The 22,222-nt window shown below is 35.0% G+C and overlaps 1 protein-coding gene across 2 annotated transcripts in view; it reads left to right on the top strand.

Annotated features, from left to right (window-relative positions):
* Window positions 1–21,966, top strand: part of ZBTB10 (zinc finger and BTB domain containing 10) — a 29,933-nt gene extending 7,967 nt beyond the window's left edge. The window contains exons 2-6 of one of the 2 annotated variants that reach the window (XM_055318420.1): window positions 2,475–3,360; window positions 15,996–16,094; window positions 18,765–18,836; window positions 19,141–19,313; window positions 19,581–21,966. In XM_055318420.1, coding sequence (XP_055174395.1) covers window positions 2,475–3,360; window positions 15,996–16,094; window positions 18,765–18,836; window positions 19,141–19,313; window positions 19,581–19,886 — 1,536 coding nt within the window. In that variant the 3' untranslated portion in view covers window positions 19,887–21,966. Of the gene's footprint in view, window positions 1–2,474; window positions 3,361–15,995; window positions 16,095–18,764; window positions 18,942–19,140; window positions 19,314–19,580 lie in introns of both variants that reach the window. The other variant, XM_055318419.1, reaches the window with a different exon arrangement.
* The last annotated feature ends 256 nt before the right edge of the window (window positions 21,967–22,222 follow it).

The following is a 22,222-nucleotide window of genomic DNA, read 5'->3' as shown; positions in this document are numbered from 1 at the left end:
CCTAAAAATGACTGCTACAGTTAGACATAGTCTCCTTCTGAAAGGTTTGAACTGCCAGATGTATAAACTCCAGGTGGATTCTTGATTAGTATAAATGCTAATTTCACTGCTTCCACAAATACTTCATGATGTACTGCCAAATTTTGATCAGTGCTTAAAATTGTTGTTTCTTCCAAGTATTTATACTGTTATTGCAACATTGGAACTTTGAACCGAGTGAGCTTTTGCTGAGCAGGTATGGCATGCATAGCAGAGCTTAGTTTCAGGCCGGCATGAATGGAAGATTCTTCAACTTGGGATATTTCTTTAGTGAGGGGCAAGTATAAGCAAATTAGTAAAAAGTTTTATTCAAATAGTCTCAAAAGGGACATCAAGTAAACAGTATGATACTTCTATAGAAAATTATATTGTAGCGTTAATTGTAGGTGTTTTTAGTATTGTTTTTTTGCTCTTTATATAGTCACAGATTTTTCATTCCCTATTGGTAAAGCATTTGATATTTCACAACATACTGGCTTATGTGAGCTCTAAGGTTAAAACAGTCTTTTTTAATCGCACTTCCTTCACACCTTCAAAAGCAAAAATTTGGAACTTACATGTGAATTATTTGTTTTGCTTATTTGACTCAGATCTTGGCTGTTACCAGTTTTTGAAGACGGGGTATTTCGTAGGATGTAAAAATAGCTAATTTAGAGCATGAGGCTTTTTGGTATGATCAAGAATGTGAGGGAATAGAGTGTTACAGTGTAAGGGCATTAGGGGCCTGAAGCACTCAGAAGGTAATAGATTGCCAAGGGTCAGCTGGAAACGAAAAGGAAAATCTCGACTTACCATGCATTCTTCAATAGTGATCATATACCCCAGGTTTGCAGGGTTATCTGTGTACTATTCCATTACCCCTGTGGAATACTGAAGGGACGTGGAATTCTGATATTTTCCTTCTTAAATGAACCATGTGACTTGGTTTAGTTTCAAGGGAATTGAAATTGTATGTATGGTCTCCTGTGTTTAGTACTCAGACTTAAACCTAATATTTTTGTAATTTAGCCATACCCATGTGGGGTTAAATGGACTTGTGATTGCTTAGGAACCTCACCACCAATTAAAATATTATTTCCATGAAAATTCTTTTGCAGTCTTAACTGTGTTCCCAACACCTTTCAATTTTTTTTCTTGGAGTCCCCCTTCCTCTCTTTTCCTCTCCAAGAGTATCAGTCCTCTCAGCATGTTTACAATCGAGTATGCACCTTTCCATGTTTTTCCCCATGCCATATAGTCATAGAAGTGTGTGTCTTTATTTTACAGAAATGGCCTGCATTTAATATTTTATACAAAGAAAATATGGATTTTTTTAACACTTAAGATCGGCATTTTCAGTCATTTCTATTGGAAATATCTAAGCACATTTGATTGGAAAAAATTATCTAATGGCTATTATTAAAATGTGCTATTATTTTATAGGAATTACCGTAACTTTAGTGATGCTAAACAGAACTGTGATGAATACATGTCAGATGGATAGGAAAGAAAATAATAAACTGAGAATTTTGAGTGCCAGGGTGCCTAGCTGGCTCAGTTGGTAGAGCATGTAACTCTTGTTCTCAGGGTTGTAAGTTCAAGCCCTGCTTTGGGTATAGAGATTACTTTAAAAAATAAAATCTTAAAAAAAAATAGTCTTTAAAAAAGAACACAGAAAGGAATTGAGCTCAAGAATTTTACCTTATATTTATTTATGCCCCTAAAAAGATGAGTCATTTTGAAAATTGATTGGGAAATTATATAGCTGGATATTCCTATAGTTGAAATATATTTTCCTATCAGGGTATTTTTTTCCCCCTGCCTATCAGGGTCTTAACTTTATCTTTAGTTAGATTTAATTAACTTCATTGACCTGAACTACTTGATTGGATGTTTGCCAGTGCCTAAAATTTACCTTTTTAGTAGTGTTAAATAGGATAAGAATACCCAGCTTTTTTTTTATTTTTTAATACCCAGCATTTTAACTTGGACATGTTTAAGTTCAGTCAGAAAGGCCACTGCAAAAAAACAAAAACAAAAACAAAAACAAAAAAAACAAACAAACAAAAAAAACACTGCATCTCCTAGCAGTTAAAGAGGCAAACTAATTTGATTTCTACCTCTGAAACTTTATTTTCATAAAAAAGTAATTGCTATTTTAATTTTAAATAATTCTTAATTTGTGTCCTTGGATTATACATAACATGTTATTGGAATGAAATCCTGCTGATCCTCATTCAGATGTGCTTGACTTTCCATATAATAGTGGCTTATGCCAAGCTCTTCACACTTTTCTTCTCAATATTTGGGATTGTGAATGCTACAGACTCAATACATGATTGCTAATGAATTAGTGTATTTGATTAGCGCTTTTTAAAAAGTTATATTGATATTTTCTTTCATTTGGGGATTTAAAAAAATAAAATTTAATATTAATGTTTTCCATCCAATTACAGGAGTCAGAAATACCATCAGAGGAGGGGTACTGTGACTTTAATAGTAGGCCAAATGAGAACTCTTATTGCTATCAACTTCTTCGACAACTAAATGAACAAAGAAAGAAAGGTATTCTTTGTGATGTCAGCATCGTGGTGAGCGGGAAAATCTTTAAAGCTCATAAGAACATCCTGGTTGCAGGCAGCCGTTTCTTTAAGACTTTATATTGCTTTTCAAACAAAGAAAGCCCTAACCAAAACAATACTACCCATTTAGATATTGCTGCAGTTCAAGGTTTTTCAGTCATCTTGGACTTCTTGTATTCTGGTAACCTGGTGCTCACAAGCCAAAATGCCATTGAAGTGATGACAGTGGCCAGCTATCTTCAGATGAGTGAAGTTGTTCAAACTTGCCGAAATTTCATTAAAGATGCCTTAAATATAAGCATTAAATCAGAAGCTCCAGAGTCTGTAGTTGTGGACTATAACAATAGAAAACCAGTTAATAGAGATGGTCTATCTTCATCACGGGATCAAAAAATTGCCAGCTTTTGGGCAACACGGAATCTTACCAATTTGGCAAGTAACGTAAAAATTGAAAATGATGGTTGTAACGTCGACGAGGGCCAAATAGAAAACTACCAAATGAATGACAGTAGTTGGGTCCAGGATGGTTCACCTGATTTGGCTGAAAATGAATCTCAAGGTCAAACAAAAGTGTTTATTTGGAATAATATGGGCTCCCAGGGAATTCAAGAGACTGGCAAAACAAGGAGGAAAAACCAAACTACAAAGAGATTTATTTATAATATACCACCTAATGAAACAAATTTAGAAGATTGCTCAGTGATGCAGCCACCTGTTGCCTATCCAGAAGAAGATTTATCATTCATCAAGGAAGAACCAGGTAAATGGTTTATATACAAAGATATATCTCCGTTTTCATTCTTATGAATTACGGTTGCATATAATCTTGAAGTATATTTTCAAAGTATTTTTTAAACCATAAAAGTAATACACAAATATTAAATTTGAGTGTTCATAATAAAAAGAAAATTACTGGTATAATTTTGATATATCTTTTTTTTTTCCTCTCAGCATGTGTTTCTCAAAGTTTGTGTTGTTAATCAGGTTTTCACCTACATTATTAAGTGGCCCTGTGGGCTCTTCTTCATTTATAATTCTTTGATTTCTCTGATCTTTGGCGCTGTGATCCCTTTTTTTGTGCCCAGTGCTGGCAAAGATAAAATTATGTAATCTTAATTGGAACATAATCAGTTTGTCATTTCAGAATATTTTTGAGATCTGATTAACATTTCTTATTTCCATTTTTTTTGTAATTAAACATTTAAGTGTTTTTATAGAATTTTGAAAATGATGGTGGGATTATTTGTTTAAAGCTACTGCTCTATTCTTGCTATACATATTACAGAAGCTGAAATGTTTTGAATTTGTCCCACTGTTGCCTCATTTTTTTGTTGTTGCCTCATTTTCATTCTCATTTGTTAAGAGAGGGGACTCAGACCTTTCCCTTCACTAATACAACTAAAAGCATATGTACAAAATCTTAGCATATCACATTTCTACTGTGGACTGACTTTTTTTTTAAAACGGGGTAGGGGACCATTGTTACAGAGTATAAATAGAAAGATTTGAAACTTGTCCTTTCCTAAATTTTATTTGAAGAAGTAGCGCTGTGGATTTGAGGTTTTCCTATGCAGACCCCATACTTGAGGTATATGTCTACCACTGTCATTTATGATTTAATATTTGTTTTGCTCTCTCAAAGCCTTGTTAACTATTCAGTGATTTACATGATGATGATTATCTGGGGGTGGAGTACTTCGTTAAAAAGAATCATTGTTTTTGGTTCTCAAAAAAAGCAGAATGCCTTAGTACTGTGAAATGTTTTGGTTTTCTAGGTTTGAATTTAGTGTTCATTGGTTTTCAGATTTACTTAGGTGGAAATCAACATGCCTGCATGATGAATACTATTTACTGATCTTTTCCCTCATACTTATTGACTGTTGTTTAATAATAAAATCCCAGAGGCAGTTTCTTTAAAGTATTAAGGGTAGGTTTTCTTAGCATCACTTTATTTTGGCTTAACTTTTCATATAGAAGACTTTGAAGCAATTCTCAAAAATAAGCTACATTGTTTTTCTGCTACAGAGATTAATCTTTTAACAGTGTAATGGGAACCCTGTGGGGTTTTTTAAATACATAAACACATACATGATTTTAAGGCATAAGCAGGTTTTGGGGGTAGTAATTGGTAAAACTAATCAGCTTATAGCCCAGTTCTTAATGCCACATATAATTGGAGTGATTCAGAGAAGCATTACTGTTGAACCAATGCATACCTTAAAAATAACATTACTAGCTATTAACTCAGCAAGCACCCGTTCAGCTGAGTTTGTATTGAAGGATTAGTTAGATCATAAATTTCTAGTCTTATATGCTTTCAATTTATCTCTTATATCTTATAAAAGAATTCTATTATGTTATGGGTATCACTTTGGTGTCTGAACCTTGCTTAACTGACATTTGATTTTATCAGTAATGTGCTGTATTCCAGTTGTTGAACTTTTTGCAACTTTTCAGTGCCTCTAAATCGGACCTCACTGAATGACAGGAAATGGGGATCTTATAAGAATATTATGTTTAGGATATAATACAGAGCCAGGAGGTAGCAAATTGTACTGTAAAGGACCAAACAGTAAATATTTTTGGCTTTGCTGGTCATTCGGTCAATTACTTAACTCTGCCTGCCATTGTAGCATGAAAGTCGTCCCAGACATAAAGTAAACACAAATGAACATGAATATGCTTTAGTGAACCTTCATTGCCAAACCTTGGAATAGAGCAGTGGGTCTTAATTTTTCTTGGATGCATATTGACATCACTTGGGAACATTGCAGACCATGATGCTTGGTGGGTCTTTCTTTCTTTTCTTTCTTTCCTTTCCTTCCTTTCCTTCCCTTCTTTCTTTTTTCTTTTTCTTTTCTTTCTTTCTTTCTTTCTTTCTTTCTTTCTTTCTTTCTTTCTTTCTTTCTTTCTTTCTTTCTTTCTTTCTTTCTTTCGATTTTATTTATTTATTCATGAGAGAGACATGTCTCAGAGAGGCAGAGACACAGGCAGAGGGAGAAGCAGACTTCTGCAGGGAGCCCGATGCGGGACTCGACCCCCGGGGGAATTCCAGAATCGTGCCCTGAGCCAAAGACAGATGCCCAACTGCTGAGCCACCCAGGCGTCCCTGCTTGGGTCTTTCTAGTAGAGATGGAATTAATTGGTTCTGAGAAACTGCCTGATTGTTGGAATTTTTATAAGCTCTGTAGGTGATTACACTGAAAGTGAAGGTTGAGATCCACTGACAACCCAAATTGAGTCATGATTTGAAAATGATCTCGTACTTACCTACTTATGTGACCATGATCTAAAAATTAAGGTCCTGTCTTCAATTTCATCTTTAGAGTGTAGTATTTATTTTATAGAATAATTATGAATAGTTGTACAAAAGTACAACTATTGTCATTATAGATCCCTTCAAAATTAGACTATTGAGATTATTTAAAATTGGTTTTCCAGCAGGGTGCTTTTTACTAAATTCTGGGAAAGGTAGTCTTAATAGCCTCAGGTTGGCCTTTTTGTTTGAATAATTTAAAAAATACTCTTTTAAGCAGCCCATTCCAGTGTAGAATGATACTTATTAGGAAGTTATTTTATATCGAGCCAAAATTCATTCTTTTACCTTCATGATTCTGCCATTTTTGAGTAGTATAATCTGAGCCTAACCTCTAATCTACCTGATAACCAACCATTCAGATATTACAGATAATAAATATTGCCCCGAGGTCCCTTTTTCTTCTGGGCTAAGTGAATTCCAAGCCCCTACCATTTTTTTCTCACAGTCAAACTTATGTTTTTCACCCAGAAATTTTGGTGTACAGAATTAAGTGGAACTCTGCAGGCAAATTCTGACCAATATAGAACACAGTGGGTCTGTGTTTATCAAGGTTAAGGCCTGTCTCAAGGTCATTGAGCTAGTAAAAATAGAGCAGGTTTCATGTTTAAGACTGTCTCATGTTAAAATGTTGCAAATAATGAACTGGTAGCCTCAGTCTTTTAAAAAATGGGTCCTTTTAAAACCTCAACCATTTTTATGAACTGCACCATCATTAGGTTATACTTTGTTTCCATTTATTGAGAAAATACTGAAAAAGCACTGTGAAATAGATGCTTTTAAATGAATTTAAAACTCTATAAATATCTTAAATCATAGAAAGTTATTGATATGATTTATGAGCGATGCTTGGCATATTCAGATTTGTGAATCCCTTTAAGAACTATGACTTCCCCAGATTCTTAAGCCTAAAGTCTGTAAACCACAGACTCTAAATATTTTCTTGCCACATAATGTTGAAGCTCGTGTTCTGATGTAGGGAATTATTGTTGTAATATGTTGAGATAAGATCTAAGATATTGAGTTAAGGTGTACCCACAAATATCAGGGATTTTATTTAGGTGGATTTTATCTTAAAGAAACTTGCATAGCTGTTACTTGACTCACTACTGTAATTTGCTTCAAATCATTTTTGATATATGAGGATACTTGAAAGTAGAATTTAGGAAAGGTTAGATATAAACTTCTGTTCTTTTTACTGTTTTATTGAAGCTTCTGGAATAATTAAAACTGTCAGGAAAGAATTCTAGGTAATAAAACAGGAAAAAAGGTGTCATTAATGAAGTTACTCTGGTAATATAAAGATTTCAAATCCTTGTCTTGCTGATTCACAACCAGAAAACAAATTTCAGGCAAGTAAAGCATATAAAAATATGAGATTAGAAATTAAGTTGTAGGAGTAAATATAACACCAAAGTCATTTTTATAGTGTGTTCACACATGCTGTTGTTTTATTTTTTTATTTTTTAAAGACTTTATTTACTCGTAGAGACACACAGAGAGGCAGAGGGAGAAGCAGGCTCCATGCAGGGAGCCTGACATGGGACTTGATCCAGGGTCTCCAGGATCACGCCCTGGGCTGCAGGCAGCACTAAACCGCTGCAGCCACTGGGGCTGCCCCATGCTGTTGTTTTAATCAGAGCAAGTCACGTTAATCTCATTGTTGATCTTTTGATGCCCTGTGATCCTAAGGAACATGGTTTTCTGAATCTAGATTTTTCTGTTATTTCATTTACACCAGGAGGTTGCACCTATTGTAAATAATTGCTCATGATGTGTACACATTTAATTTATGCACACGTACATCATTTTGAACAAACATTTTTGAAGTGACTGAACATCAGCAAAACAAAATACAGCAGTAAAGAAGTTAAGTGTGCTACTGAAGAGTATTAATATGGTTGCCCTAATTAAGCTTTTAATTGGCTCTAAAATACTAAGCAGCCTCTCAAAAGGAGGAAACATTTGCCAATTCTGGAGGATGACAAACTTCTCCAGTACTGAATTTTGAAAGGGATTTCTCCAGTGGGGTTTTATATAGTTGATACTATGTAATATAGTAAACAGTCTCCTCAAAAACATTTTTTTTAAATTTTTTTATTTATTTATGATAGGCACACACACAGAGAGAGAGAGAGAGAGAGGCAGAGACACAGGCAGAGGGAGAAGCAGGCTCCATGCACCGGGAGCCTGACGTGGGATTCGATCCCGGGTCTCCAGGATCGCGCCCTGGGCCACAAGGCAGGCGCCAAACCGCTGCGCCACCCAGGGATCCTTCAAAAACATTTTCTAGGAAATGAAGCAGTATATTATATAATTGAGTTTTGTATCTTTAATAAAAGCTGATATAATTCTATATAGATGATTTAACTTTTTCTCAATGTCATACAAACATTCAGATGCAAGGTGATTTTATGTTAGCAAAGAATTTAGAGTTCTTTTAATTTTTTTTTCAGGTTTTATTCATTTATTCATGAGAGACCGAGAGTGAGAGAGGCAGAGGGAGAAGCAGGCTCCATGCAGGGAGCCTGAATGCGGGACGCTATCCCTGGTCCCCAGGATCACACCCTGGGCTGAAGGCAGCACTAAACCACTGAGCCACCCAGTCTGCCCTAGTGTTCTTTTAAATCTAAAGGTTCCTTTCTTTCATATGTACTTCTGGGGAAAGCAGTTTTTAATAACATTTGTAAATTTTTATTAGTTCTTACAAATTCTTATAAAAGTAGAGTTGAAATCAGGTTTCAGCTTCACATATTTAGCTTTGGTTAGAAAGCACATAATTTGAGTATTTAGAAGACAACCTTGAGAACAGAATGCACAAGCCAAATACCTCTAAGATATTCTAAGTCATATTTGAAGTAATGAATTATTCTATTTATAGTGAACTCCTGAGTTATCTACTAACCAGCACTTCTGTGTTTTGGATTGATATTTGGCATTATTTTCAGATGTTGCAGAATCTTAAAATGTTTTCTGAAAGATTAAGTTTTTACAGTTCTGAAAACTGGCTAAAACTGGCTATCACACTTGAGAGTGATATTTTTGACCATGCCATGTAAATCTACCATCTAAGCTATTTTAAAGGGATGCCTGAGTGTCTCAGCGGTTCAGCATCTGCCTTCAGCTCAGGGAGTGACCCTGCAGTCCCAGGATCGAGTCCCACTTCAGGCTCCCTGCATGAAGCCTGCTTCCCCTTCTGCCTCTGTCTCAGCCTGTCTGTCTATGTGTCTCTCATGAAAAAATAAAATCTTTAAAAAACTATTTTAAATATGATTAAAAACCATGGAACTTGGCTTTGTTTAAAGAGATGTGGCCATTGGACTCAGTGTTGTTACTACTCAGTTTTGTAGCTATAACTAGCCTTGAGTGTATCCCACATAATGTCTCTAATGGGAAAAGGGAAAAATTTCATAATTCTGACATCTTGAAATCCAGTAAAAACTACCCAGAGCTTTTTCTTAATCATTTTGGCAACAAAACCTGATACTCAGTTGGCAGCAAACCCAGCTATTTTTATCTTTTACTCATTCCTTTAAATGTGAGTATTCATGTTTTGTTGCAGAAATACTGTTCTGATTATAGGATGCTACCCTAGACCCCACTGGGAGTATTGTAGTTAACTACTTTTCTAAAATCTGAAAATTGCTGCATTCTACATCTTCCTCTAAGCATTTCAGATAGATTTATGGATCTGGATTAGTTGAGTTTTTAAATCTTAGGGTGTTCCAGCTGTTCTGCTCTGCCTTTCAGACATCCTTTTGGTTTAATGTTAGGAACGATGAGCTACAAGTGATAATGCTAAGTCATTTTTCTTAGAAAATAGTAAAATTGGATGATAAATGGTAGTTTGAAGGCCTGATGTTCATTTTAAAAAATAAAGGTACACCAGTAGTTAATGGGCTAGTAGTTAATACTAATCTCTAAGAATCTTCCAATGTTTAATCTTAGGAAGATGATAGTAGGTAACTAGACGGTAGTAGGAATTTTCTGCCATCTTTATTTCCTTCTTTTCCTCTGCTTAGTGTTCTTTCGTCCCCTGTCTGCCGTATTCATCCCGAGATGACTATATTTTTTATTGACCTACTAGATAAAAACCCTGAAGAAATAGAATCTGTGTGGCCAGATGAGTGTTAAAGAAGCCTTGTGGATGAGTTATAAGAGCTTTTTTGTGAGTCCTGCCTGAGAGTATCAAGTTGTCTAAATCCTTTCAGTGTCAATGCCTGAGACATCTACAAAACTGAAATTTTGATTTCTGACATAGTCTTAATATTCTGGGATGGGAAGCTGGTCTTAAATTTAACTTCACTCAAAAGTGTAAAGTTATATTCTAACAAAATAGTACTTTCTGGGATACCAGAATAGCTTTCCACATCATAATAGGGAATTTGGCAATTAAAATTTTAAGTCCTCCCAAAAATAAGCATCTTGCCAGATGATATTGATGTCAAGATTGAGGAGTCCCTTACCTGGAACTTGTTCATAAGATTGCTGTGGGGTAGAAACATACCCAATGTAGTGACAAATGTTAAAATAGTACATATGGCAGGGTGTGCAGCGTGAGGTTCCCAGCTGCTCAGAAGAGTTGGAGAAAGCTACATAGAAAAAGCAGTAATAAGAATTGGATCATGTGTAGGTGTTAGCCAGGAGAGGGAGAAGGGCATTCACTGAGGTAGCAAGAAAGTCAGGGTAAGTAGGTAAACGAATAGAAAGTGTGGTGGGAAATGAGGTTGGCAGATAGGTTAGGCTAGATAGTGATTCTCCTTGTTTTACATGGCAAATTTGTGGATTGTATTGTACAGACTGAGGCAATGGGAGGTTTTTAACTAGAACTTTGGTCCCTTAAAATATGCCTCTGGGAAAAAACAAATGGATTGGGGTGGGGAGTGATCTGGGTGGACCTTTTAAGGACTAGCGAGAACAGAAATAACACCCTTGTTTGAGTAGTGCAAAGAAGAAACAGTGTAGTCTAAGATGGAGCAGTCACTTGAGTCAGTGGGGTGTGAATGGAAACTATATGTTTAGTCTCTGGGGTGCTACAGGAACTGTCAAGGGTGCTTTATATAACAAATTTGTAAGTGAATTTACTCCAATGAAAAATGGAAAAACCTGATCACAGTGAATGAAGAGGAAAAATTATCTGTTTATAAAAAAAGAAAAAGTTCTGAAACTGCCTTCAGAGAAAAGAAACTTGATGTTGACATATATTTATGTGAAAATGAAAGTGGGGATAGACTGAATCTCTTTGAGTTTTTTTTTTTTTTGTACAGTGGAGTTATTTCTAAAACCTTGATTTCTGAGGTCATCTTTATTCCATTCTTCTCAAAAATATTTATCATTTAAGAAAATCTAAGTCAGTCTGCACTTGCACTTGCCTCTGTTCTGCAATTTTGAGAACCAAAATAAAATGGTCAGGGAAACCTTCTTTATTCCCAGCTTAGTTTTGTTTAGCACTTAACAAGCAGGTGCTGTACTATATTATCTTACCAGATGACTTGGAAGCATTGCAAACCTGCTGTGGTCCAAGAGAAACATATAACCATCAGCACCAAGATTAACCTAGCATGATGACACCTAGATTTATGTTGTACTTTACATTTTACTTAGTGTTTTCATTTACTGATGTCACTTTTCATAGCAACTTTGTGATGTGGGCAAACATTGCTATTCTTTTTTTATGTGAGGAAAAGTTGATATAAATTTTGAGGAGAGATTTACTTTACTGTTTTTTTTAGCCTCATTCTCTTTTCATTACTGTTCATTTGATTTTTTTTTAAATCTATGAAAAAGAGATCTTTTTAAAACATGCAAAACATGGTTAATCAGAATATTTTTAAATGAACCGGAAGAGAAGATTGCTTTCAAGGATAGACAATGTACTAACTATAAAGAACAAGAGCTGATATCTAGGTAGACTTGAGGTTTTGGAAATGGTTTTATTAAATAAAGGAATTAGTAAAGTGAATGTTGATTTATCATAGAGTGTAAGGTTTATTTTTGTTCATTAGCAAAAAAGTATAGCCTTCCTATCACTAGGAAGGTTAATTAAAGGTGGATGTACTTTAACTTCTTCACTCTCATTTCTAGTATGGCAGATTGTTTTTGTTTTTTGTTTTTGATTTGTGTGTGCCAGGTCCATACCTTTAGTGTAGATAGTTACCTCCTGAAACTGTTTTAATAGCTCTTCAAAAAGGTCTTCTATTTTGCTAAGTTTAAATCAAGTGACAGATTTTCATGGGAAGGTCACAAATGTCAAAAACTAAGTATAGTTGAGTTTATTTTTTAATCCTGTAATTTTGGAAAAAAGATGACCAAGAATTACTGCTTTCGCTTCCTACTAAAGCAAAATTAATTTCTGTTTTCAAGTGAATGGTTGGTTGCCTCATTTCTATCCCACTTAGATCAACTGATAAGAAATGAGTTGCTAGGCAGTTTGGCTGGTTTCTAATAAGGTACAACAATGATACCAAGTCTGTATTGATTCATGAGTTAAGTGTGCTATTTCTGAAAGTTTATTGTCAACCTGGAAAAGCTCACCTATTCTGAGATTTGTTTTTGAAATCAAGAACCACGTAGTATCTTTCAAAAGAGATTTGATATCTGTAGCATAGTTATGATTTTATTTTCCAGAAGAAACCTTGTACACAGGAAAAATATATTTGTCATCTATTAAGCTTTCAGGTTGAGGTATTCTGTGCTTGGTGTAGGATTAAAGATCACAAATTCTAATACTTAAAGAGGTAGGGTAGAAGACAGGAAATGTCTATTTTAAGAACCAGCTGAGGAAGCCTCAACAAATCACTATAGAATGTTACATAAATAGAAACACCCTGCCTGTATTTACAAACCCACTTGGCAGAATTTTAAGAAGTGCCCTCTGAGCAGACTGTACACTCCAGAATAATGACATTTTTTAAAAAGCTGGAAACCTAGCACAGTTGTTTGAATGATTTAAATTATTTATTGAAATATATTCAGCTTTTCATAGGAAAAAAAAAAGCCACTAAATTTCAATTAACTATTTTCAGTTTAAGGGTATGTTTTTGTGTTTACTATATATCAGAAAACAAGTTATTCTTCTTTAACCATTAACTAAAACTGAACTAGTAATAGAGGTTGCAGAGGGCAGAGTATTCAAACCAACATTTAACAACCCTTGTTTGAAAAGTGTTTTGTCATACATTGGGATGAATGCTGGGAAAATAAAACCTAACCAGTATCCCTCCCACCTCTCAGGAAACAGGTAAAGGAGTTTATTTACTGTTCCTCTTCTTCACGTGAAATATTTGTTCATTTTACTGACTTTCAGCACATTTATTCTAGGCAATAACCTCGTCTATTAATATTACACCTTACAGAGAAAATAAATGCTGGCAGATGAAGGACATTGATTAAGTACCTGTCTTTAACTTCTCCCTATATGTTGATTGTCTTTGCTGTCTTTCCTAAGTACTTAAACATTTGCTTCTGGATTCCAGACTCATTATCATTGAATTTCTTTAGTATTTTTAACTTCTCCTTTTCTTAGTGACTTCTTCATTTCAGCGTTTAAATGTTTTACTTTCACCTTTAAAAAAAAAAAAGCTCTTACTCTTCCCTTTTGCAACCAAATTTCTCAGATTGTATTATATATCATAATTCATCATTTCTGCTCACAACACAGGCCACTCTTACTTTTCCTCCTTGCCCCACTGATCTACCAGAGTCAGTTGCACTGTCCTCATCATTGGCCTCCTGGGTGCTCAGCATTTATTGAGTGAAAGTAATGCATGTTTCAATCCTTACCTTAAATTTTTGGCAGCATTGTTGGGGTGGAATTTTCCTTGAAATACTTTTTTCCTAAATTCTGCATCATTTTACAGTTTATTAAATGCTAAGATTCCTCAATATATTGGTCACAGTTTTTTCTTCATGGTCACCATCTGTTTACTTACATGACCTTATTTACCAAACATCTTGAAAACTCATTTTTATCACCAGCTTAAGCATTGTATGTATATAGCCTTTGGTACTGATTTCTCCACTTCAGAGCTTAAGTGAAAAAAAAAAAAAGGTTAAAATTTTGAGACCTTGTTACATACCAAGCAAGGAGCTAAGCACTTTTATTATCTCATTTGGTTCTTGGATAATAATAATAAATTAAAAGCAGCGTAGCTCTTTTCCTGATAATTTCCCTGCCTTTACAATAAAACAGTTCTCAGTCTTTATTTAGTAGGCATCAGAATCACCTAGAGTGTTATAAAATGCAGATTTCTGCGCCCCGCCTCCAAAGTATCTGATCCAGTAGGTTGGGATGGGACCTGAAACTATTTCTGTTTCTAGCAAGTTGCCAGATAATGCTGATGCTGCTGATTTAGGAGCTATACTTTGAGAACCACTATGTTAGAGAAGCAAAATAACGTGCTTCACGACTCACACACCTGGGATGTGACAGAGCTGAGACCAGGTCTCAGGCAGTATCTAGAGCTTATCCAAACTACCTCTTAAGGTCTGTCAGACTAAATATCTTAACTACCTAAAATTGGTCCTCTTTCAGAGTTCCCTGACTGCCATTGGTATAAGATGGAAACTTCGCTCCTGCCTTCAAACACTACCTCTCCCATTTTCAGTCTTACCAAGCACTTATTAGTTCTGCTTCAAACAACCTACTTTCCTCCCATTTGCCACTACAATCAACCAAGTCAAGGACACCATCAGTTCTCAACTGAATTTCTATAAGAGCTTTCTAACTAGTCTCCCTATCTCCTTTTCCTCCTTCAATTCATTCATATGATACCAGGAATAGTTTTTTTAACGCCATTTTAAAAATCATTTTACTACTTTTAAGAGTAAAGGCCAAAATCCTCACCATAATCTGTAGCACTCTATGACCTGTCTATGCCTGCTTGAGGATCTCCTATTGTGCCATTATGATGTAATCCATCTGGTCTCTTAGAACATAAGTGCTAGGTCTATTAAGTGATTTGGGGTCTTAAAACTATGCACTAGAACCATTACTGAGTGGCATTCTATTTCATTTGCCCACCAATTTTTTGAATTCAATACCTGCTTATGTAAACAGAATTTTTTGAAAATTTTCCTTTATTATTTTAATCTTGGTGTTGGGAAGCCAGAGTGGTGGAGGTGGTAATATCAAACATGAGTCTTAAGTGACAGGGAGATGACAGATTGTCCATAGAAAGTGGCATTTTAAAAATGTTTTTCACATATATTTGAGAGAGTAGATAGTACCAATGAGATGATGCTAGATTCACTAGTAGAAACCCAAATATTTGGACCTTGTATTCTAAACTAAGGAATTTGAGGGCAAGCCTAAAAGCTCTGTTGAACTGTTGAAGATTTAGGATTCATGTTTCAGAAGTATGAGCATTATGTTTTGAAGCAAGGATACCAAGAAACTATTTTAGTAATTCACTAATCCAAGGGAACAATGATGGGTACCTCTGAATTAAGGCAGTGATAATGAAATAGAAGGGATGGAACAGATTTAAAAGAAATTAACAGATGGAACCAAAAGCATTCATCTCATTAGTATGTATTTTGTTTTAAGCTGCCTCTACATCCTTTCCATATTTTAAGATTAAGGAATTAATCTTCTCTGAAATCTTCCTTTACTATTCTAGCTTTAATTGGTCTTTTTCACTTCTGAATCAATACAGAAACAGTAACGTTTTATACATGTGCTTAGTAACAGTAGCAGCTGTCATTGGGAGCTAAACACTGTAATTTGTAACACTTGACTTGGATTATCTGACTTGATTTTTTTAAACCAAATCTGAACTATTTGGAAGCATATGAGGAAATTGAGGCACATGCTCACATAGCCAGTAACCTAATTCACCCTGCCTCTTAAAGCTTATTCCTATTCAGTACACTGTTCTTACTCGAGTGTGTGCTTGTTCTTGTGGCTGAAAACCATGTCTGATTTTGTGCCTTAATCGCGTTAAGCATGTAGTAGGTATTATAACTTGCAGATAGATAATTTTCTATTTAGTCCGCATAAGAAACTACCAAGCAGGGAGTGGTTGGTGATGGTTATAGTGTGGTTGCAAGTAACAGATTATTGTACATCTCCTTTTCAGATCTGGATGGTGCTCTACTCTCAGGGCCAGATTGTGATAGGAATGTGAATACAAATTTATTGGCAGAAGCCGGCTCCAGTCAGGATGGAGGTGATGCTGGTAGGTATAGTAGGATTTACAAAAGTACAGTAAGAGTATGTTTGAGAGGATTTGAAGATTGGGAAGTGATTGTGTACATGTTTAAGGACCTATTGCAGTTTCTCTCCCTTAAGGGAGAGTATTATATGAAAATACTTTGGATCCATGGTAGCTATGTTTATGATAAGACTTTGGAAACCTGGTAAATACAAATGGATGGGTGTTTCTTACTGTTTAGGAGAGCCATTTATTTAGAGCTTTTCAAATTCTTAAGTACCAAAAGTAATTAAGTTAATAGGGTTGGTGGCTTCCTGCTAGTATATACGTAGGATGAAAATGGTAATTATCCAGTTGGCTGATTAACGTATTTTAATTGACTTTGATGTAAAATAATAGTATGGTAATCTAAAGAAAACGTTAATTCTATAGTAGTGATGTTTCTGTCAGTTGTACTTCGGGAGAAGTATCCTTCCCATAGAGACAGAGAATCCATAAATATTCCAGAGAACAAAGTAAGTATAAAGAAGGGGGAAAACTTGCTTTAGAGAAAAATGCCAAGCTAATAAATACATAATGACAGAAATAAAAAATACCCCACAGGAAGTAATTCAATATCATCCATGGAGGGACACCTGCGTGGCTCAGAGCATCTGCCTTCAGCTCAGGGAGTGATCCTGGAGTTCCAGGGTCGAGTCCCACATTGGGCTTCCTGCAGGGAGCCTGCTTCTCTGCCTGTCTCTCTGTCTGTCTCATGAATAAATAAAAAATCTTCTAAAAAATCATCCATGGATATTAAGCCACTGTTGATCGGCTATCCCACAATGCAAAAGGCTGTTTTAATATATTCACATGGTTTCCCTATCATCCCAGATAACTTCAGTTAAACAAAGAGGAAAAGATTTCTTTGTAATGAAAGCAGCAGAGATACCATGCCTCTGCATGTAATGCACTAGCCAGCACAAAATATCACCTACATAGTATACTTGCCAAAATGCATGGTCAATCTTGATGACTGAGTTCTAAAATGACTAAAGGGGCATATGAGGGACACCCGGGTGGCTCCACGGTTAAGCGTCTGCTTTTGGCTTAGGGCATGATCCTGGAGTCCCAGGATCGAATTCCCAATCAGGCTTCCTTCAGGGACCCTGCTTCTCTCTCTGCCTTTCTCTGTCTCTCTGTCACTCATGAATAAATAAAATCTTTAAAAAGGGAGAGGGGGACATTTGAAGAACAGTTTGGAATTTGTGTAGTATGGGTTAAATAATAGTTTGACAGTTTTAAATTTCGTGGATATGATAAAGTACTATGGTTATGTAGGAGAAGGTTCTAGAAAATAAATGCTATATTGAGAGGTAAAGTGATGAGTAAATAATACATAAAAAAGTGTGTGTTCACAGAGAAAGTACATGTGTCAAAATTAACATTTGTCAAAGGCACACAAAAGGAATATGGATGTTCATTGATTCAACTTCTCCATAGCATTGGAATTCCTTAAATTAATGGGCAGGGGGTGGCTAGAAGTACTCAAGCTTTCAGAAGCTTCTGAATATAATATGTATGCACTGACCAAAATTAAGCCCTAATTATGAAGAAAAGAAATTGCCTTAAGGTGGTTTCTCCCAACTGTTGAAAAGAATTTACAAAAAGTTTTGAAATGAGCAGTTAACAGAGGGGTTGAATTTTGAAGACTTTTTCCTTGTACAAAAAATTGCTAATGGTATAAGTATTTTATATTTGGTTTAGAAATATGGTTGAAGAGTGGTCTTTGTGAGTTGTACAATAGATTATTTTTACCATAAGAATTTTTGTATCAGCTGTAAAGAATGAGAACAATGAAGTAGGGGTAGAGATTTAATATTTTTATTGAAAACTCAATTACTTAAGAGCAAGAAAGCTAACAAGCAGTGGCGGGGCAGAGGGAGAAGCAGGCAACTGAGCAGCAGGGAGCCAGATGTGGGGCTCAATCCCAGGACCCCAAGATCATGACCTGAACTGAAGGCAGTTGCTTAACCGACTGAGCCACCCAGGTGCCCCATACTGATTAGTCTTAAGACAAGATTATGTGATTGTTTTCGGGGCAGTGCAGAGCCTCTCCTGTTCCAAAGCTGGGCTTCAGGGTGGTAGTCTCAAGTGATAGAATAATTAAAAGTAACTATTAAGAGAGTTCTGTTTTGAATATATTTGAAATATAGTATAAAAAAGAAGTTTTGGGACACCTGAGTGGCTCAGTTTAAGTGTCTGCCTTTGGCTCAGGTCGCAAGATCCCGGGATCCTGGGATAGAAATCCACATCGGGCTTTTCTGCTCAGTGGGCAGCCTGCTTCTCCCTTTTCCTCTGCTTGTGCTGTCCTCTCTCAAAATAAATAAAATCTTAAAAAAAAGTGTCATGTGGCCTCCATGCACTATTAAATATTGACATTTATTTTACCAAATTTTTCTCTCCTCTGGTAGTATTTTAAATTTTAGTTTTTCTGTTTAAGATGCCTGCAATTAGAGTATTACAATTAGGATAATAAAGTATGAAGACATCTCGGCTTTAGATTACAATGTAGAGATTTTTAGCCAGCTATTTATAGTAAGCTGTTCTATCATAATATTGCATAGATATAATAAATTTTATGTCCTATGTTGTTTTATTCTAATAAGAAATATCTTTATTACCATAATTACATTAAAATCACTTTTCTATTAGGTACTTCACATGATTTCAAGTATAGCTTGATGCCTGGCCCTTCAAGTGATTTCAAGTATGGACTGCTACCAGGTACTTCAAATGATTTCAAGTATGGATTGATACCAGGTGCTTCAAACGATTTCAAGTATGGATTATTGCCCGAATCTTGGCCAAAACAAGAAACTTGGGAAAATGGCAAGTATTAGTCAACTAAACATCTGCAGAATTTTAAAATGATTTTTCACAATTAAAAGCTTCCATGTTCTGGGTCTTAAAAAAAAATTAAAATACTGGTAGCCCTACAATCCCTATTCTCAGGGACAAACTTTTGATAGCAAGTTTTCTGTTTAATATATAATTGCTTTTGTGTGTGTGTGTGTTTTTATTTTCAAAGGTGAATCATCTCTAATCATGAACAAGTTAAAATGCCCTCATTGTAGCTATGTAGCCAAATACAGACGAACACTAAAAAGGCATTTGCTCATTCATACGGGAGTCAGATCATTTAGCTGTGATATTTGTGGAAAACTGTTTACTCGCAGAGAACATGTGAAAAGACATTCCCTGGTAAGTAACTTTAAATATAACTGATCTTTAAGATAAACTGTATGTTAGTGAAGTTTAAGGTATTTTAACATTGTTAACCTAAAATTTAGAGAACTTGGATTATTAAGCAAATTGTTTTAAACAAAGAATATGATTTATGAACTGAGCTTCATATAGAAAACCAAGGGTATACATTCAACCATTGTTAAACAGGTGGTTTAATTTGAATGGTTCAAATGCATTATTGTCTATACTGTCCTTATATTGGATTTCTCCCCCTTCAATTAGGTGCATAAAAAGGATAAAAAATACAAATGTATGGTGTGTAAGAAGATCTTCATGTTAGCAGCCAGTGTTGGAATAAGACATGGATCTCGACGCTATGGTGTTTGTGTAGACTGTGCAGATAAATCACAACCAGGAGGGCAAGAAGGTGTAGATCAGGGACAGGACACAGATTTCCCTCGGGATGAAGAATATGAGGAGAATGAAGTGGGAGAAGCTGACGAAGAGCTGGTTGATGATGGAGAAGATCAGAATGATCCATCTCGATGGGATGAATCAGGAGATGTTTGTATGTCTCTAGATGATTAACTGACCTATACTCCTCAAGGATGCTGCATTTGGACATAATATGAATCGACAATTTGAATTGTTGAACTTGAAGGCTTGCAAAATATGGTACATGCTGGATGGTAGTTATGTTGCTGTGAAAACTGTAGGGTCAAAAAGCCTTATAGCAAAAAAATTTTTTTTTATATTTGCACAGGACTGTACAGCAAACAACCTTGTGGTTGGATTACATGGAGTCCCCACATCTTCAGTCAGTTATCAAAGTAAAAATATTTTTTATTTATAGGATATACAATAACTATTTGGGTCCTACGAATATATAGTACCTATCCTTAAAGAGCTTACATTCATGTGCCACTTTAACATGAATGAAGAAAATCCATTTATAAGACTACAGTGACAGCTGACCCAATTACTCTGTCCATCAAACCACTCAGGCTAGTTTGTACTAGTAGAGTTTTGTTTCTATTTTTATTTTTATTAATTTTATTTTTTTTAATACAGATTTTCAGTGAGGGGCCTTTTCAACCCCATTGGTTCTACTTTTCTGTATTTTTCCATTTTAATTTGCTTCATAACTTAAACCAAGTATCCTCTAGTCTTAGGTATTATTTCTCAATTTTGTGCTGATGGGCATGTTTATAAGAACTGGAGAGGTAATTTATTGGAATGAACTAACTGACTTCCTCCATTCCCCCTTTCCTTTTTGACATGAATTTTACTACTTCACAAATGAAGAAATGATGTTACAAAGTTAACGTGGCGAAGTTGACAAATACCACTAAAATGATTATGATTTAGAAGTAACTTTCTCCTGCTGCTCTAATCTGAAATGGTTATTATATGACGTCTTCTGACATGGTATTCGGTTTTGAGTATCTGCTACTTTGGCACTATTCTTGTTTGCCTCTTTTTATTTTTGCCAGTGTACTATACCTCAGTCCTATTTGAAAAGAGAAATCTAATCAAAAGAAAAGTCATAGAAACAATAAGTAAAATGATTTGTTTCGTAATTTGACCTCCATGTCCAGTTTGGTTAGCTTGTTATGCAATATAAGTGAAATATCAGGTTTTTACTCCTGTGCCCTTTTTACCATTAAAAATAACACAAAAAGTGAATTCTCTTTTGTTTGATACTTACCGGGATATTGAGTGTTTTGAAATTATGATAGATAACTATTTTTTCAATTCCTCAAAGTTACTACATCTTCATATATAGTCTTTCTGGTAGTCACTATGATTCAACAGTCTGCAAAAAATCTTACAAAATAAAACAGGCTTTATGATTGTTCTGTTGACTAAAATCCTTCAGGGTACAAGGGGTGATATAAAATTGAAGTTATATTTATTTAGTCTCCTGACAGATGAATTAGCTGATTGTTGAACTCACAGCAGCATTCACAATTAAAATTAACATGCATGACATTTATCAGGAACATTGTATATTATATAAGATTGAGGGATATCATATTTTCAGCTTTCTTTTAAAAAGAAATTTAGTATATTTTCCTATTTTATATCAGGTCACTAAATTGTGCTATTTGTGTGGAAAAATTGCGAAGTACACTTTGACAGACATAATCCTTTTGGTGCTCCATCTGATCAAAGTTGAAGGTTGATTTATTTTTTTTTTTTAAGAGACAAGTTTTCTCGTCTCCAATTTCGGTAGTATAATGGTTTAATGTTAGACATTGTTTCTGCTTGGATAAATCAAAGATATAAAGTACAGTTACAATGGTTAGATACATCTTTTGTCATCTAAACTTTATTGTAGTTTCTACATAACTGTAAAACTGACATGAATAGTTTGGTTTGATTTTTGTTTAAGACTGAAGAGTACATCTTATTCTCAGTGTTCTAGACAAATGAGTATAATGTAATTCTGGTGGGGTCCAAAGTAGACGTTAGTTGGGCAAAGATACTATGAATGAAAAAGTATTTTAAACGTAAAATGTTCTGCTTTGTGAATATGTAAGTATAGTATAAAGATTTCTTTCGTCCCATTTATCCCCCTCCTTTAAAATAAACCATAGTTTACAATTGGTAGATCTGTCTATATATAAATATATATTAAAGAGAAAAGATATATATCTGAAAATCACCTAAATCTGCTTTATTAGACTACAGTTCACTTATTGCATAGAAACTGGACTTGGCTTTACATTCTTAATGTACTTTTACTTTTCCTCAAGATATGAACTTAACTCTCTTTAAACTGAATTTTCTTTTACTACTTAAATCATTTATGTATATCTGGTAAATTATGACCAAATTTTTGTTAGATTGCATACAGTAAATTGAAATACACACTTGGTACACTACGGGATTGTTGTGCTTTTGTTTTTGGTTTTAGTTGG

The sequence above is a fragment of the Nyctereutes procyonoides genome, unplaced genomic scaffold, assembly GCF_905146905.1.
Source record: "Nyctereutes procyonoides isolate TBG_1078 unplaced genomic scaffold, NYPRO_anot_genome, whole genome shotgun sequence".
Taxonomy (NCBI): domain Eukaryota; kingdom Metazoa; phylum Chordata; class Mammalia; order Carnivora; family Canidae; genus Nyctereutes; species Nyctereutes procyonoides.
The sequence above is the reverse complement of the archived record's forward strand: the minus strand, read 5'-3'. Positions and strand labels throughout refer to the sequence as shown.